The 17589-nt window shown below is 32.6% G+C and overlaps 1 protein-coding gene across 2 annotated transcripts; it reads left to right on the forward strand.

Annotated features, from left to right (window-relative positions):
• Positions 1-1412: 1412 nt before the first annotated feature.
• On the forward strand, positions 1413-16819 carry LOC148624919 (DNA-directed RNA polymerases I and III subunit RPAC1-like). Of its 2 annotated transcripts, none has more exons than XM_088568044.1 (11): positions 1413-1549; positions 3607-3678; positions 3980-4087; positions 4708-4840; positions 5613-5729; positions 7067-7116; positions 8618-8683; positions 14503-14569; positions 15795-15917; positions 16242-16358; positions 16688-16819. In XM_088568044.1, the coding sequence occupies exons 1-11, from the start codon at positions 1487-1489 to the stop codon at positions 16807-16809; spliced, it is 1038 nt and encodes a 345-aa protein (XP_088424170.1). In that variant the 5' UTR covers positions 1413-1486; the 3' UTR covers positions 16810-16819. The 2 variants fall into 2 exon arrangements, with proteins under 2 accessions (XP_088424170.1, XP_088424171.1); XM_088568045.1 differs by having other exon boundaries at positions 5616-5729.
• The last annotated feature ends 770 nt before the right edge of the window (positions 16820-17589 follow it).

Here is a 17589-nt window from a genome sequence, read left to right on the forward strand (position 1 = left end):
ACTCCCAAAAACATACCCCATAAAAATGGAAAATCATGTTCATGCTTATATTAATATCGTGTCACTAACAAAGGAAGTTAGTAACTTCTGCGTTATTTTAAAAAGCCTTGTGGTAACTGAAGATGTATTATATGTGAAGATTCTCCATTTTGCACTTTTCCATAGAGCATATATACATAATGTCTCAGAGAACATGTTATTACGACTGACATCAATAGAAATCAGGAACTTCTCTGAAATTTCAAACATGAATATATATTGTTTTCTCCATTGGTCGGTAATGCACTTTGGTTGCATTGTCGCTTTTACACCATCAATGCACAGAGGCTTGCTTCCACCATCAAATATGCAGCCCACTACTTCGCTATCGGAAGGAGATCGACGATAAACTGGGCATAGTATAAACAGCATTAAATAGACTGGGCATAGTATAAACAGCATTAAATAGCAAGCGGGCATGTCTGAGAACACACATAATAACTCAAATATGGAAACAAAATTATTTAATGATATTTTTTGTGATAGAAAAAATCCTGGTCCTAAGTGCCTGCGCATAAAATCATGATTCTCAACAACTTCAACTCATCAAATGGACAATCATTACCCTAAGCAGATACCTATATAATTGGCAGTACAGTTAGAGTAGATGGTGATGCAGCTTCTGAAATTACACAACGTTTGTCAAAAGCAAAAGCTGCATTCAACCACTTGCAGAATGTATGGAAATCTGGAAAATACACTACACGCATCAAATTGAAGCTATACAACAGTTGTGTTATATCTACCCTGTCGTATGGTTCAGAGTGCTGGAGAATAACTGAAGCTGACCAAACGAAACTCTCTACCTTTCATACGAAGTGCCCAAGGAGGATCCTTCGAATATTTTGGCCAAATAAGATCACTAATAAAGACATCCTCCGTAGATGCAATGAAGAAGACATGAGCAAAATCATTAGAAGAAGAATGTGATAAATTGACACGTCTTCAGAAAAGATCGATGGGAAAAGGCGCAAAGGTAGACCCAAGATTACGTACCACTGAATCGGAAATGTTCGAACTAAACCAATCATGGGGAAGTTTACAAAAGATGGCCAAAGACAGCAGATGTGGCGTACCTTTATTGCTGCTCCACATACCATTGAGCGTAAAAGGCAGTAAGTAAGCAACCCCAAAATATACTTTATATTTTTCCCATCCTCCTAAAAACAACTCCATAAATACCAAATATAAAAAATGGTCCTAAAAAATAGTCATACCCATTGTATGGCAAAAATTTCTTAGTAGCTCACCCCCCCCCACACACACACACACACACTTTGGAGAACCCTTGCGGTTTTCAGTTATATGGATATTATACATATGTAATATTGACTCAACGAGAAGGGGACGAGATGATCATCTTCAAAGCCCCATATTGACCCCGATTACAGGAAAATACGAGCACGAGGAATTCGTGTATTTTGTAAACAAACACAGCTCAAACGAAATGACAGATCGTGTGGACGATATAAGACGAAAAGTCACTTTACGGGAACATGGTGTAGAAAATGTATGCCTATAGAAATTTCCATCTGTAACAAAATTGAAATGAAACGCATACCTGCCAACTGAATGTTTATAGTATCATTAAATTTTTAGTACGAGATTATTTGACGTCCAACGGCTGATTTGCTAGACAAGCCGGTGTCTTAGAACGTCAGAGCTTGTCCTATATTAAAAACATGGGGTTTGGCTGAAAATTCAATATTCTGTAGTGTAACTGTAAAGAAAAGCAGTTATTTGTTTTGCATGTACATGTATAAGGACAGACAACGCTATTGACAAGTTTTTGTACTCTACACTTGAATGGTTCACCAACACTAAAGTCTGACTTGAGTGAAACTCTGTGTTACATTGACATAATGAGTGTTTAAAGTTCTAGATCATACTACTTTGTTAATTATAGCAAGAGCTAGAGTTATATGTAATAGCAACATGTACATTCAAGTAAGCAGGGTGCATAATAGTGAGAAATTGTCCAGAAGTGAAATGTTGCAGAGAGAATGCAAAATAACCATAAGAAACTAAGAAAATTATCTATAAAATAAAAAAAATGTCTAAAAATCTAACTTAAATAGCAAAAGAGGATTAGAAGTATTACAGTGGTTATACAATGTATATGTACATACCTTTATAGGAATGTCACTTTGCAATCAATATTGTCTCTTTTCACTTTCCTCTTTAACTCTGTTCTAAAACAAAACTACTGAAATGCCAGAATATTAGGCAAATGAACAAATACAGTTGCTACATGTATTTGAATTACAATTTTAAATCACACTTACAATCATTGCCTTCTTCATATTAATAGTTTATATTTTAATAATACTTCACATTTTAATGATGATTTTTATTTGGAAGTTAAGAAGTATGAATCTACAATAATCCCTATTGACAACTATTCATTCATGTGCCTACTAATTTTTGCCATTTACAGTGAACCCTAATACTGTAAAAACAATGTAGACTTTATCAGTGCTTGATACAAAATGGCCATAAAATGTTTGGGGTAGGACCAAAAGAATAGGGTAGGTAGGGTAGCAGGAAACAGATTTATTATTATTTTTTTGGGGCCTTAAAAAAGTTGTACATGTATGTCATGCCTGCTCCAAATTATGTAAATTTTTAGATAGAGCATGATATGCTTGACAAAATTATACCTCTGCCACTGAGGAGCATGATGTGCCTGACAAAATTATACCTCTGCCACTGAAGAGCATACCCTAGAGTAAGACCACTTGGTGACAATCCATTGACAAACCAATTTGTCTAAAGAATTAATCCTTTAGCAAAGTCAATTAAATGGCTATTTAAATATTACTGTCAACTTAAATACAGATAGACTGTGCTGACACACTTCCCCTATCTCAAGAGTTTTCGTACCACAAACAACTCAAAACAACTAGCTTATTGTAGCTATCCAAACCCTTTGGTTTCTTAGATTTGCTCCAAATGTGACGGAAGGGCATGATTTGACACTCAAAATTACGCTTCTGCCACTGAGGACCAAACCCTGGACCACTCTGTGACAAGCCAGTGACAAACTGATTCAGCTTAAGAATTTTAAATCCCTTAGCCAAGTAAATTAACTATTTAAATCTCACTACTTACATATACTACAGTTGATTCTTGTCAATTGCATAGCCTATTTGTCAGAAAAAGTTATGCAATTAGCAGGAATATACAATTTACAGAAATTATCATTTCAAGGGAAAATTTCTAATGTTTGCATTGTTTAAGTGGAATATATTTTTTTTCATGTTTAATTAGATTTCATGCCTTGGTGTCTAATTAAAAGAAAGAGAAGAAATTTCTTATTTGTGGTCTTATGTTATGTAAATAAGAGGAATTTTTTATTTGTGGACAAGATGGGAATTTTTTTTTTCTTTTAGTTTCTATGAAATTAACTGGTATGTGATTTAAGTGGAGTCCACTGTACAATGCAGGTAGGCCGTCCTGCCACACATGTATATTATTGCCAAGATTCATATCTATTTTATGGAAAAGAAAATAAAAATTTCTTTCAATTTGATCAACCAAACATTTTATTCTAATTCCATATTGCAGATACACAGTTCAGACTTTCCTGGGAATTATGAAGATTATGATGATGCTTGGAACCAAAAGAAGTTTGAAAAGGTATGTGTTGCCAGTCATGGCAAAATTTGTCAGACCGTAGGACATGACCGGTACTTTTAGCTGCCAGTCTGCTGAAATTTGTGTGATTTCCGGACCAGATGTCCGGTAGGTTTTTTTAATTTTTTTTTTTATTTCGCCAGGTCTTTGTTGCTACTACTTATAATCTTATTATAATCTTTCAATATACATGTAAGTTTGAGAAACATACTGCATAAGCTGTTTGAGATTGCAAAAAGAACAAAATGTAACTGCTGAAAATTATTTGTGAAATTTGAGTTCTTACACTTATTTTGTTCTGCAGAATTTCAGAATAGACATGATTAAAATGAGCCATGATGAACTTGAATTTGATATGGTTGGCATTGATGCATCTGTAGCGAATGCATTTAGAAGAATTCTTCTATCAGAGGTTAGTAATCGGAGTAAAACACATCAAATCTTTCAGCCATAGATGTTAGAGTAGTTCACTCATGTGCAATTTTTTTTTTAAAACCAAACTGTTTATCAACTCTATATTGAAAAAAGGTGTTATTACATTTAAATGTATTTTAGATAAGTTTTTGTTATGGCACATATGACATCAACTAATCCCCCACAAAACTATAGCTATATGTGAGATATTCTTCTTTTCAGGTGTACCGTTACCTTATCATACATGTATCTTGCTTGTAAGTGCAACTCCTCTTAAATTGCTCAAGGGATTTTGATGGCATTTTTGTTTATTAATACACTATGTAGATGTGCATGAAGTATTATGGTTATTGCTAGAGGACTCCAAAGTAAGATAATGAACTTAAGGGTTTTATATTTAACATTTTACTTTATTTTAAGGGGTATATTCTCTTCGTGAGCATATTCAAAGTATTTCTAGTTTTGTTTGGTCATGTGATCAGAATGACTAGTTTAACATGTTTTCGGGCAGGTTTTCTAAATTTTCAACATTTCATGTACAAATGTATTTATTGTAGTAAAGATAATTTTGATAATTATGGTTTATAATGATGTTATTCTAAATTTGTTTGATTTAAGGTACCCACTATGGCAATAGAAAAAGTTTTCATTTACAATAATACCTCGATTATACAAGATGAAGTGCTGGCACACAGACTTGGACTAATTCCCATAAAAGCTGACCCTAGATTATTTGAATATAGGCAAGCAGGTAATTATATAAATACCTGTAAGTAAAACACTAATAATTAACAAAATAATCAAGTTATCTGTCATAAACAAGTTATCATTTCTATCATCAATTTTCAGTTTTGAACATTGATTTTCTCTTATACGATGAAAGTATTTTTATTCATGGTTACCAATTTTCGTGGGTTTAAGAAAAAATTTCAGTTCATAGATTCTTGAAATCATGGATTTGACAAATCTACCATACAAATGTATGGGAAATTTCCTTTTTGTTGGGAACCCAGTTTCGTGGTTTACCCATCCCACAAAAGCCACAAAAATTGGTTCATGAACAACAATACTTTCACAAGTTTGGTTAAAAACTCAAATTTTACATTCTTTTCCATTTTGAATATGTTATTTCTGATCTCTGGAAGGTGGAATGAACCTTGCTAACAAACATCTGCAGAAATGGATTCAGCAAAGGTTTCTTTATATCAGATAAAAAAACTGTTTTCTCAAATCATTGATCATAATTGTTGTCCTTCAAGAGCAAGGATAGAATTCTGACTAAGTCCCATCATTAATATTTCACTTCCATAATCTGTAGCAAAATGAATTGATAAGAAATTAACAAGTATTCTCATGTGAGAGACTTAAATGATTTTTTTAACACATGCAGCAAAATCAAGTTAACATTAAAACTGGAAATTGTGTGAAGAATTTTAAGTGGAGTTAAGAAACTTCCTGGCATATGAAAATATGCTTTAAATAGTGTAAAGCTAATGTCTAATGATATGCATCATCTGTTATAGGAGACACTGAAGGATCAGCAGGAGATACACTAGAATTCCAGTTAAAAGTTAAATGCACGAAATGTTCAAAGGCAGGAGACTCCACAGACCCAGATGATCTGTACAAAGACCACAAAGGTAAGACAAAGAGGCAGTGCTGATAGAATTTTTACTTTTTTTCAAAATTGATAGAATTTTAACTTATGTTTTTTAACAGACAGTATGAGAACAAAATCATAAGCTTTTGGTATCCAACTATAGTCACAAGTTCTGGAATCATTGGAAATATAATAGCAAGAGCTGTACCTCTTATTATATATTCTAAGACTAGAACGAACATTGAAATCACATTTATATAGCACTGTAATTCAAATTCAAATTTCATTTTGATCCAATCATGGTCCTTCATGGGACATTTACATTCAAGTATAATAATATCCATCTGATGACATAATAAGACATTACACAATAATATAATCTTAAACAATTTCTTACCTTTTTAAGAAATCATGGAAAATTATAGACTTGGAATACTATAGCCTACTTGTACAGTTTGTGATGCAATACAAATTGCAGAATGTTTATTAGTGGTTTCCAGGGCATAATCTAGGATTCAGTGAATAGAAGAAGTGACTTCTCCCTTCCAGGAGTGATAGGGAGAAGTGAATCTGGAATGGGGAGAAATCATACTGCTGTTATCGCATGGAAACCATTTCCTTACTGTATTCAATCAATGACTCTTTTTACTACTATGTTTATCCATATGTTGGTCAAGGTCCACATAACCTCTAATTTCAAAGATTTGATCAACTGTCATCCATAATTTTTTTAGAACTTTGTAATGATCATTGCATTAGAATTGAAAAAAGAAAATGAATGTTTAACAGGAAAATTCACATTTATTTATAATAAAACAAATCTAGGGAACAGTAAGATAAACATTTCTTAAGGTGAAAATTGCTTATGAGAGATGGGAGGAGGGAACCCTAGGATCTTTCCACATTAGGGGGATATTCTCACAAAATTAATGAACAATTCTGAATCTCCCACATCAACATGGAAATTTATGGGAGGATTTTGGTTAAAATTATTATATTTTCTGTGGAAAATACAAATAAAACTAATTTTTACTTCAAAACTTTGCTTTTATGTCAAAACCTCCCACATGAGACAGGGTCATTGGGGAAGAATCTCCCACATGAACTGTTCCAAAGGTTCACAGGTATGCTAGAGCCTAACTGATCCTAAATAAAGTGTTGCAAATTGCTGAACTTTGGGTAATTTTACACTTGTATGAAAACTATGCAAAAAATAGAAGATCATTTATGTAAACATTTAACATGAATTTGATCAATACTTGCTTCTTTGTTCACTGTTCATTCAAATCAATGTATAGGGCAATATCAACTTGAATTTTAATTTACACATTTAATTTATTGCTTTGATTTGTATATTTTATTACTATTTTTTTCTAGTGACTACAAAACATTTGAAGTGGGTACCAATTGACAATCAGGCAGAAATTGTAAGTAATCAACAAGAAGACATGCATTACTCATTTGTAAAGTTAAGTCAATATGCTCCAGTTTTAAAAAAGCATTGATGTACAAATAATGAGAAATAAGCATTAACATTGTATTGAGTTGTTTCCCTTTGGACAGATATTTAAATGTATATCAGTTATTATATTAATTCACAGTTAATTTGAGCTGTAAAACAGCCCTATATTGTTCCTTATGCTTTTTAGCTCACCTGGCTACGGCCATGTGAGCTATTGCCATTATTTGGTGTCCGTTGTCATCGTCGTCGCTTACAATTTCTTCAAATATCTTCTTCTCTGAAACTACTGAATAGATTTGCATGAAACTTATGATGTATTTTCCTTAATGTATCCTGCACAAAATGACTTTGGATGCCGTTACTTAAAAAAGAACATAGGTGTCAGACAGCAGATTTTTGCATATATATCCAAAACAGTTAGGTTTAACCGAATCTGACTTCAGATAAAAGTATTCAGTATGATATCTATCTGTGGTAAACTTTTGGTGAAAATCTGTTGACCCATGTTGGAGTTATTGCCCTTTTTGGACGTTTTTTTTTGTTGCTGTTTTTGATGTTTTTACATTCAAAAATCTTCTCCTCAGAAACTACTCCATAGAATTCGATGAAAGTTGGTATTCTTCTGTTTCAAGGTATTCCAAACAAAATGTCAGTTTGGATTTTTGATCGGTTAAAAAACATGGCCGTTGTTACTAAAATAGAACATAGGGGTCTGAGTAGTTTTTTGCATATATCTCCAAAACTGTTAGGTTTAGCTAATATCTTTCTCTTGCTAATATGATCCTTATTATAAGGCCTAAAAAAGTCTCCAGGGATCAAAGTTGTTAGGTAACTCCATGTAAGAGTTATTGCCCTTGAGAAGAGAAAAATGGCAGGTTTTTTTTTTTACAGTTTTCAACTAATATCTTGAAAACTATGATAGATAGAACGAGACTTTCAATTGCTGAAATGGTTCTTATTATAAGGCCTACAAAAGTCTCCAAGGATCCATGTAAGAGTTATTGTCCTTGAAAGGCAAAAAATTATGTTTTTAGCTGTTTTCAGCCAATATTTTGAAAACTATAAAAGATAGAATGAAACTTTCAGTTGATGAAATGATCCTTATAATAACTTCTACCAAAGTCTTCATGGAGTCAGAATTGTCGGACAACTCCTTGTTACTCCTTGTTAGAGCTATTGCCCTTGACAGCCACAATTTAACCAGGTGAGAGATTCAGGCTTCTGGGAGCCTCTTGATTTATTTATCAACTGTTTTACAACTAAAGTTGATGTTGACACTAGCAAATTTTGCTAACTAGCCACAACTACTTGGTTACAGAATTCTTGAGTTCTATGTTAACTGATTGGGCTTTTTTAGAATTATCTAAACAACTTGGTGTAACATCTACTGATCTGGTAACTTTAAAGCCTTAACACAGATATTAATATTAAAGTAACTACTTGAAATGTTGATAAATATGTTTCAGTTTAAAGAAGGAGAAATCAGACCTGTTGATGATGATATACTGATAGCTAAATTAAGACCTGGACAGGTATGCCATATAAGTGCACATAAAATCCCTGATTATCATGATTAATCCTTTGAATAACATCATTGCTACGGTTTCCACTCTTTCTTTTATGTTTTATTTTAAATATTTCACAGTTTTTTTTGCAAAAGATTTTATATTTCAAAATTCCCCATATAAAAATAATTGAAATATGGGAGATCTCCCACATACCTATTCTCCAAGGTTAACAGGTATGTATTAAAGCCAATCAGCAATGCAATATATATATATACCCTGCAAACAAAGTATGAGGGGGTATTTAGAAATCACTCCATCTGTCGTTTGTCTGTCCATATTTGTAAGCGCAACTCCTATACCACTCCAGGGATTTTATAGGAAGGTTAGATATTATATGTAGATGTGCATAAAGGAATATAATTACTGTCAGAGGACTCCAAAGGGAGGTAATCCAAATAAAGTGTTTAACATGTAATAACCTCGTAAGCACAACTCTTCCTAAACTGCTCAAGGGATTTTGATGTAGTTTTATAGGAAGGTTAGGTATCATATGTAGATGTGTGTGAAGGAATATAATTACTAATGGATGATGAAAAAAGGAGAAAATTGAACAAGTGTTTTACATATAAGTGCATTTGAAGTGGATGGTCACCATATTCTCTTTGTGAGCTTGCTCACAGTATTTCTAGTTCAGACTTCATCCCATATTTTGAAGGTGGTCCTTTTTGTGGGTTGCTGACATTTTGGTGCATGGTTGTGTTTTGAATTATTGGATTTTTGTTAAACTTCCAATTTGATAATGGAAAATTTTCATTTTGTTAGGAACTTGAATTTGTGGTTTGACCAAGTTGCTGGAATCATGAGTTCTTCCATTATAGTGTGGAAAATATTGCTCTTTGCTGTACATCTTTTTTTTTTTTTAAATGATTGATTGTTGATTGTTTGGGTTTATTGCCCGAGCAGCTATATTCAGGTGATGAGCATGAAATGGATGATAAAATTAATATGAAATGATGAAAAATGGGATGGGACACAAGAATAATGGGGTCGACAAATTTGCTTACCACTGGAAATCGGGAGAGGTGGATAGGATTAGGCAGCTTAGCCTCCTGTGGCGGAGCCCAATGGTTCCTTCTCTGATAGAATACCACTGATGGGTTCTTAAAATGTGGCATCTTTCCCTACACATTGCACCACTATGGTTTGCAGTCAGGTTTTCTGTATTATGGCCCAATGACCCCACCATGTAACATTCCAGAGTAACTCCATTTCAGTACCTGGAGCACACAACCCAGTTGCTCTGTGGACAGAGCGCCCTTGCCCCCCGACAGGGTTCTGAGCATTATATAGTTGCCTTTTACCACAAGCTTAGCAGTGCTGAGGGCCTATTCTTTTGACACCCGTACCCACACAGGGCGTTTTCTTTTAAACTTGGTTGGACAAGTTAAGGGTGAATTCCATCCATCGGTTTGTCTTTCCCCTCCAACACTTTTGGCTTTGGATGGTAATTAATAACTCACAAAAAAAATGCTTTTTTCTTACATTGTATCTCTGAAAAAATATAACTCAAAATAAATTTTGGCTGCCCTGTCATTGTTTTTTTTTTTTTTTTTTTTTGTTAATATTGAAAATGTAGGGGCATTACTTTGTTTATTTGGTTTCAAGGCCATAACTTAAGGAATTGACTATGTATGTCTTGTAACTAATCACATCATCTTCTTTGAAAAATAAATATAAAAATGCTTGATAGGACTGTTTTTTATCCCACTCAAACATACCTTACCTTTTTGTGAGCCATTTTACTGAAACAAAGTTTAATTTGGAGGGGAAATATTTTTAAAAGAAACATAGTTCAGAATGATATCTAGGTTTATATTTTTATCTAACTTTACTTGTATTCCTTCTGAACAAACAAAAAGACTTATATTTTGTGTCTTCAGTCTAAATATATGACCTTTGAAATTAGACAAAGTTTGATGCTTTTAAAATATCTAGGTCAAAACAGAATTTTCAAAGGAAACTCGATATACCTCTGTCCTTAGATAGTAATGAATCTTTACAACGTTGATAAATAGGTCATTACCTCTAATGAAAAGATGAAAGATTTCCCTTTATTTCATGTACATGTAATAGATTTCAGCTATTTTCTTGCACTTGTATTTGATACAGACAGACAGGGGTGTTTCTTGTTGCATAACCATCTGAATTGATACTGTAGATTCACTTTCACAAGATAATATTACTAATTGTCTCATTTTTTACTTTCATATAGTATGAATGATATATCAATAGAATTTAAGAAACATTTAGAAATATATTTATTTCTTTGATGAATAGCAGAAACCAGATGATAATGTCTCATCTTTCGTTTAGTTTCACAGAAATAGTAGCTTTGCAGTGATCACAGAGGTGGTGGATTTATTCCCCATTTCTTTATCTTCAATTGAATCATCAGTTTTCAACTTAAGGTATCAATTTTGTCCTCTGGTGTTAAAAACTAAAACTATACATGTATGTTTAATAACATTATCCATTCTGATTGTTAGGGTTTTTATAAGTGTCTTTTAATGGACATATTATATTACCAGTATCTGTCAGTTCATCTGTCAGTCACCATATGGCATAAAAACTTGATAACCTTTGAGGGATTCCAATTTTTTTTTTAACATATGCAGTTGGAAGAAAAATGGACATTGTATCATGTGCATCAGTGCTTCAGTTTATTGACTTAGTGTTGCTTTGGAAACAACCTCAGTTCTTCATAATTACACATATTGCAACATCCAGCATTTTGTGATATAAATAGTACCGGGCACTTTTTTGCATTAATATACAGTTGTCTTAATTTAAGTAATCAGCTTGTTGATCAGAAATTTATGTTAAGTCACCAATTATCAGTTTCGAAACTCTGATTAATTCCATCAAGACTCTGCTTGAATCTAATGTAGTTGTACCATTGCACTTAATTGTGGTGGTATAAAGGTATCATGTTTTTGTTGTCAACATTGTTGTCCATAGACAATTTGTATCCAGAAATTTATAAAATTGTACCACAAGGTGCATTACCTTCATAGGAAAGGTGAGATTGATTTTAGGGGTTGTGAGGAATTAGGGGCCAAAAGTGGCAAGCATTTTCATGATGTCCGGAAAATAACTTGACTATAGGTTACAGACCACCAGTTGCATCATCAATTTGGAATGTACACAAAAAAAGGCCTACGCCAAGGTACAAAGTAGTCCCTTTAGAATTCCATTATAAAAAAAGTTGACAATATTTTTAAATGAATGAACTTTTTTTAAAAAGGGAATTTTATGCTGATAATTTTGAGCCCAAAGTATGCTGCCTCAAACTTAAATAGACTAATTTGGTGGAACTATAAATAAAGATGGTCTAAATAAAGAATTTTTACGATTCTCCAGGCTATTTTTAGGGTAGATGAGTTCCGAGTGTCAGTGCTGCACTGCAAGGTAGTAAACCCCTTGTGAAATTTTGAGTGACATAGAAGTACATGTGTATGTTTCATGTGATATATGGTTTTGGTCAGGTTAAACTTAAGATAAACTACTGAGGATCCCCTGAAAATGAGCAAATTAACATGGAGAGTAATGGGAATCTGAATTAGTGGTTTGTAGCCTATATGTGAACAGATTTCTAGGAAATTGAATCACATGGTGTCATGCAACAAAAGGAAGGTTGTGATTGATTTATGTGTTATGTCTTGATTTGTTTAGGAATTAGAGGCCAGAAATAAGTTTTCATTACTAATATATAGACAATGACTTAAATATGAGTGAAAAGATTTCTTTGAAATTGTAACACAGGACGCCATACCACAAAAGGATGTTTAGGGTGGACTTATAGGATTTGGTTTGAACTGTGTAGGAATTAGGGACCAAAGAGGAGCCACTTTGAGTCTGGTCAAAGTACTATTATATGTCAAATTTTAAATCACAATCAAGATTCAAAGCTGTTTCGAGCTTGAATGGTGTGTCCACACTTGCCACAACTGTTCAAGTTCGACCTTTGTGGTCATATAGAGCTGCACCCTTTAAAGCATTCTATTCTTTAATAAAAAAATCCTAGTATTTTGAAAGATTTTATTGTCTAATAATTTTAGCATTTTTCTCATTTTGATTTGGTGTTTTTCTTACCCTTTTAACTTTTTATGTGTATTTTATTTAACAACAATTAAATGCAAATATATTATAAGTAACTAAAATATTCATGCAAGTTACATCATGCTTATTAAATGCACCCATGATGCACTGGTAATTGTTAACTTTGGTGTCCCTTGGTGCATTGCAATAAATGTTAATTTTTCTCATATTCATGATGTTGCAAAAAACTTGTCATTTATTGCCTCAAGTTCAATTGATTGATTTAAATTCTCTATCAAGCCAATAAAAACCACTTTGACACAACATCATGTTTCATGCTACCATTAGATATCTCTAGCTAGCTAGAATTGTAATACTGTTCAGTTTTATACACTTGTGTCTCAGAGCACATTGTAAAGTAATACATGTACATGTATGTATAATTATGGGTAGTTCTTTTTCATTCAGAAGAAACATTTATGTGTCTTTTAATATCAAAATGTCAATTCTTGGCAGGTTTATCTATTTGTTTAATTGCTGTTATTCAACTTTCAAGATCATAAGATAATTTTTATTGAAAAAAATTGCAGAGTAATTAAAAGAGTTGCAAAATTGTGATTACTCATGTTTTGTCAATACTGTTTCGGCCCTACAATTTAATGATGTATATGTGATACATGTAGATCTATCAGTTGGGATATTAAATTCTTAGTACTAAAAATGAAGGAACTGAGCAATTAAAAAAGAAATTTTAATATTCATAATAGCTAGTATCTGTTGATGTAATTTTTATTCCAGATAATTTATGTTTTGTAGTGGATACCGTGAGATCTACTTGTCTGAATATTTATTAAGATGTCTATGCATTTGTTTGAAAGTTATACCTTAATCCTTTAAATCTGTCTGTAAATTTGAGCCATGGCCTTTAATTTAGATAAATTAATGTGTTTTAAATTTCATTAGTATGCAACTTATTTTGCAGTTGCAGTTTAAATGCATATTGAGTTTCGTTTAATGCATTTGGTGATCAAACATGAAAGTACATGAGAAATTAACATGTATTTCGTGAAATAGAATATGCTGACCTAGATTGACACTAAACTAAAGTTTTAAAACTTCTGTATGATTTTGAAGTTGTTATAACATGTGTAATTTTTTTTCAGAGACCTAATAGTTTAACATTTGGGAAAAAAATTAAAGAATAAAACATCAAAAGTTGACAAACCATTTATTTGTAGAATGTTAATGACTCTAAATGTGTAGATAGAGTGTCTTTTCTTGAATGAACTTTGCTGGTATCTGTTAGCATTTGTATAGAATTTCCACTACCGCAATTATTTATTCATACATTTAATTCAAGTTTACCCAACTAAAAGTTAAACAAGACACTAAATTTCATAAATTTTATATTTTCATTGCATAAACAATACCCTTGTAATAATTTTGAAAATCATTTGATGACATAAGAATTTTCCTTGTCTTTTAGTTTTATGAGTCAGAAGCTACTATCATTTGGTGTGCTTGTATGTTGTGTTTCTTCAGAATATTAATATGTTTCATTGACTGCTTTTATAGAATGTAGTTTTTAAAATCTGTTTCTCTCTATAAACTGTTGCGTTTAAGATCTTAAACTGTGAAATTTGTTAAAATAAAGACTTTGCATTGAATATAAACTTTTATTGGTGTGGGGTGATAGCCTGTTAAAATGTCAATCATATACCGGTAACCTTTTTGCTTGATTGTAGGAATTACATGTGAAAATGCATTGTGTGAAGGGTATAGGAAAAGACCATGCTAAATTCTCTCCAGTTGGTGAGTAATAAATATGTGTTGTGGTAGTTCGTAGTTTTGGTGGTTTGTGAATACATTTTCTGCTAGTATAACTTTCAATAAATGGGTTTTTTTTATTATTAAATAAATCAAAATATTATACTTCATACAAAAATCACAAATTTCTATTGGATAAGCATGATATGTTATTTTGGTCTATTCCTTTCTAGCCCCGCCCCCTAAAAATGATTGGTAGTTACGATATATCACCACAATATATCTCCCTCTTGACCGGAAATGCCTTTCCTTGTCCGTATGCGCATCTTTTTCATTTTCATTTAAGATGACTTAAAATTAGAAAAATAAATAGTGGAAGTGTTCATTTTTGTTATATTTAAATGTTAAAATACTTTCTTAAAGGTTAAGCACTTGTGCATAAAAGTGTGAGGTATTAAAAGGGGTATTCTGTATAATATAACACATATTTCCTTTAACAGAGCATGATATACCAAGTAACACAAAATATATCACCCTCGACTATGGGGTGGCATATCTACCTCGTGTGCAACTTCAGTGTAACACTACTGCAGGCAATATGTGTATAATGTCATACAACTTACATGTTTGAAGAACAAAAACCATCCTTTAAAGAAGTAATGCTATGTTTGGAATATCATTATGAAACACTTAATTGTCACCCCAAGTGACCTTTGTTTTAATTACTGTGAAAGCACTTTTATTTGTGGATACCAATTTCCATGGTTTAAGGAGAAAACACCAGTTTGTAGATTCTTGAATTCATTGACTACTCTATCATACAATTAAATAGGAAATTGCCGTTTTGTTGGGAACCAAATTTCATGGTTTGCCAAACCTACGAAAACCATGAAATTGATATCTCAAGAACAATAATACTTCCACAGTATATTGAGTTTTTAAATGACTGACAAACATTCATCAGATACTGAGTAAAAGATATAGGCTTTTCAGCACATAGGATGAATGCCATGCATCCGTAACAGCCTGGTGGGGAGAAAATTCATAAAACACCCCAAATTTATTTCACATGATGGATAAATGAAATATTTAGAGATGTCAAAACATATGATAAACAGAATATGATATTAATTGTTCCATGTCACATGCTTTTGTTAACATTGAGGTTTCTGGGTTGTTGGGATTTTATGTATAATATTCTATATGCATTGTTCTTTTTCTTTTTGCTTCAGGAAATGTAAGTCTTAATTTGACATCCTTTATATTCCAGCTACAGCTTCATACAGATTATTGCCAGAAATCACACTACTAAAAACAGTAGAGGGTGCTTTAGCAGAAAAATTACAGAAATGTTTTTCTCATGGAGTAATAGAGATAGAGAAAATGAAAGGGGGTAGGTACACCTTCAAAAATCTTCAGAATGCTTTATTGGTTTTTTTATATACAGTTTAAATATGAACTATCTTTAGAACCTAGATTTAAGTCATGAAGACATTTAAGTATTATATCTTGTCTTTTTATAGGGTTTGGTGTTCTGTTTAACACACGTTTTTTTTTACAAGTTTTATTCTGTGAAATTTGTTAGGACACCTGTTTGTAATGACGAGAAATCTTCTGTTTTAGATTTGCTAAACTTCCTTTTTCATGAATGTCTACTTTAATTAAATTTAAACTAATATTTTGGCACTTTTTGTTCACCCATTTTTATTATTCATAGGTAAAAAGAGAGCCAAAGTTGCAAATGCTCGGAAGGATACTTGTAGCAGGGAGGTGTTTAGACATGAAGAGCTGAAAGATTTAGTCAAACTAGAAAGGGTCAGAGATCATTTCATATGTAAGTTTCTAAATTGTTCCTGTTTTTTTTATAGTTTTATTCCTTTAAGTAAAAACTCATTTTTTTCCAAGAGAGTTGGGCTATATAATTATCTATATGTCTGTTTGTCTGTCCAAATGTTCAATGTCTGTCAAACTGATTGTTTCAGGATGATATTTAAAGAACCGCTCAACCAAATCGTTCATCTTTTTGCCATTGAGTATAGATCAAATACAATTACCATGAGACTTTAAACTATAGATGAATAATTTTCAGAATTCAGATTGGAAACAAAACCTTTTTCACTGCTGGTGGCAATATCAACATCACGATTTCCAATTCTATTTCAGTCTCAGTAGAATCTACAGGAATCCTTACACCAGAAGTGCTAGTATGTGAAGCTGTCCAGGTTCTCATGAAAAAATGTCGAAGTTTTCTCTCTGAACTCAAAGATAGTGAAGAAAATACATGATAAAATCTTTCATTGTCTTTGTTTCTTGCTCAAACTGTTAGTGTAATGGCAGTGTTTTGCCTGGAGTGTAGGACCTTGCGGGTTTATTGCCCTGTCAAGTTGTATCAAAGACTTAAAATATGGAAGTCTTGGTCTGCACATGGCATATTAGAGATAGAGAGATGACTGGTTCAGATGGAGTTTAAATAATGTCTCCAGGTGGGTGACATGCCTACCTGCAGGCTGTTGTTTCTGTGAGCTAGCACACTATAAACCTGACTCAGGCTGTTGTTTCTGTGAGCTAGCACACTATAAACCTGACTCAGGCTGTTGTTTCTGTGAGCTAGCACACTATAAACCTGACTCAGGGTGTTCTTTCTGTGAGCTAGCACACTATAAACCTGACTCAGGCTGTTGTTTCTGTGAGCTAGCACACTATAAACCTGACTCAGGGTGTTCTTTCTGTGAGCTAGCACACTATAAACCTGACTCAGGGTGTTGGATTAGTACAAAGCAGAGTCTATTCAATTAATCGAACTTTTCTGACTTGAATTGCATGAAATCCATAGGATGCTTAGCTACAACTAATGAATCAAACCTAAATGGCAGAGTAGAAGAGGAGTTATTGGTATATGTCTTAGAACATTTGCTTAGGTAAAATAAAAACGACATCCTGTTGATAGCTTTCTCTGGTATTTTTTGCATTTCATATTTTTTTAAACATGGTTTAAAATTCTTATATATGTATCACTAGTATCTAGGGGGTTTATGTTAGGATACAAAAATAGGATAAGAGAAACA

The sequence above is a fragment of the Perna viridis genome, chromosome 2, assembly GCF_037379345.1.
Source record: "Perna viridis isolate PV_CMFRI_1.1 ecotype Kerala chromosome 2, ASM3737934v1, whole genome shotgun sequence".
Taxonomy (NCBI): Eukaryota; Metazoa; Mollusca; class Bivalvia; order Mytilida; family Mytilidae; genus Perna; species Perna viridis.

Bases quoted from the DNA above. Each gene is read 5' to 3' on its own strand.
- LOC148624919 (XM_088568044.1), top strand. From the start codon at position 1,487: ATGACAGATCGTGTGGACGATATAAGACGAAAAGTCACTTTACGGGAA. The intron at 8,684-14,502 runs GTATGCCATATA...GCTTGATTGTAG, and splicing joins CTAAATTAAGACCTGGACAG to GAATTACATGTGAAAATGCA. The intron at 16,359-16,687 runs GTAAGTTTCTAA...ATTCTATTTCAG, and splicing joins GGTCAGAGATCATTTCATAT to TCTCAGTAGAATCTACAGGA.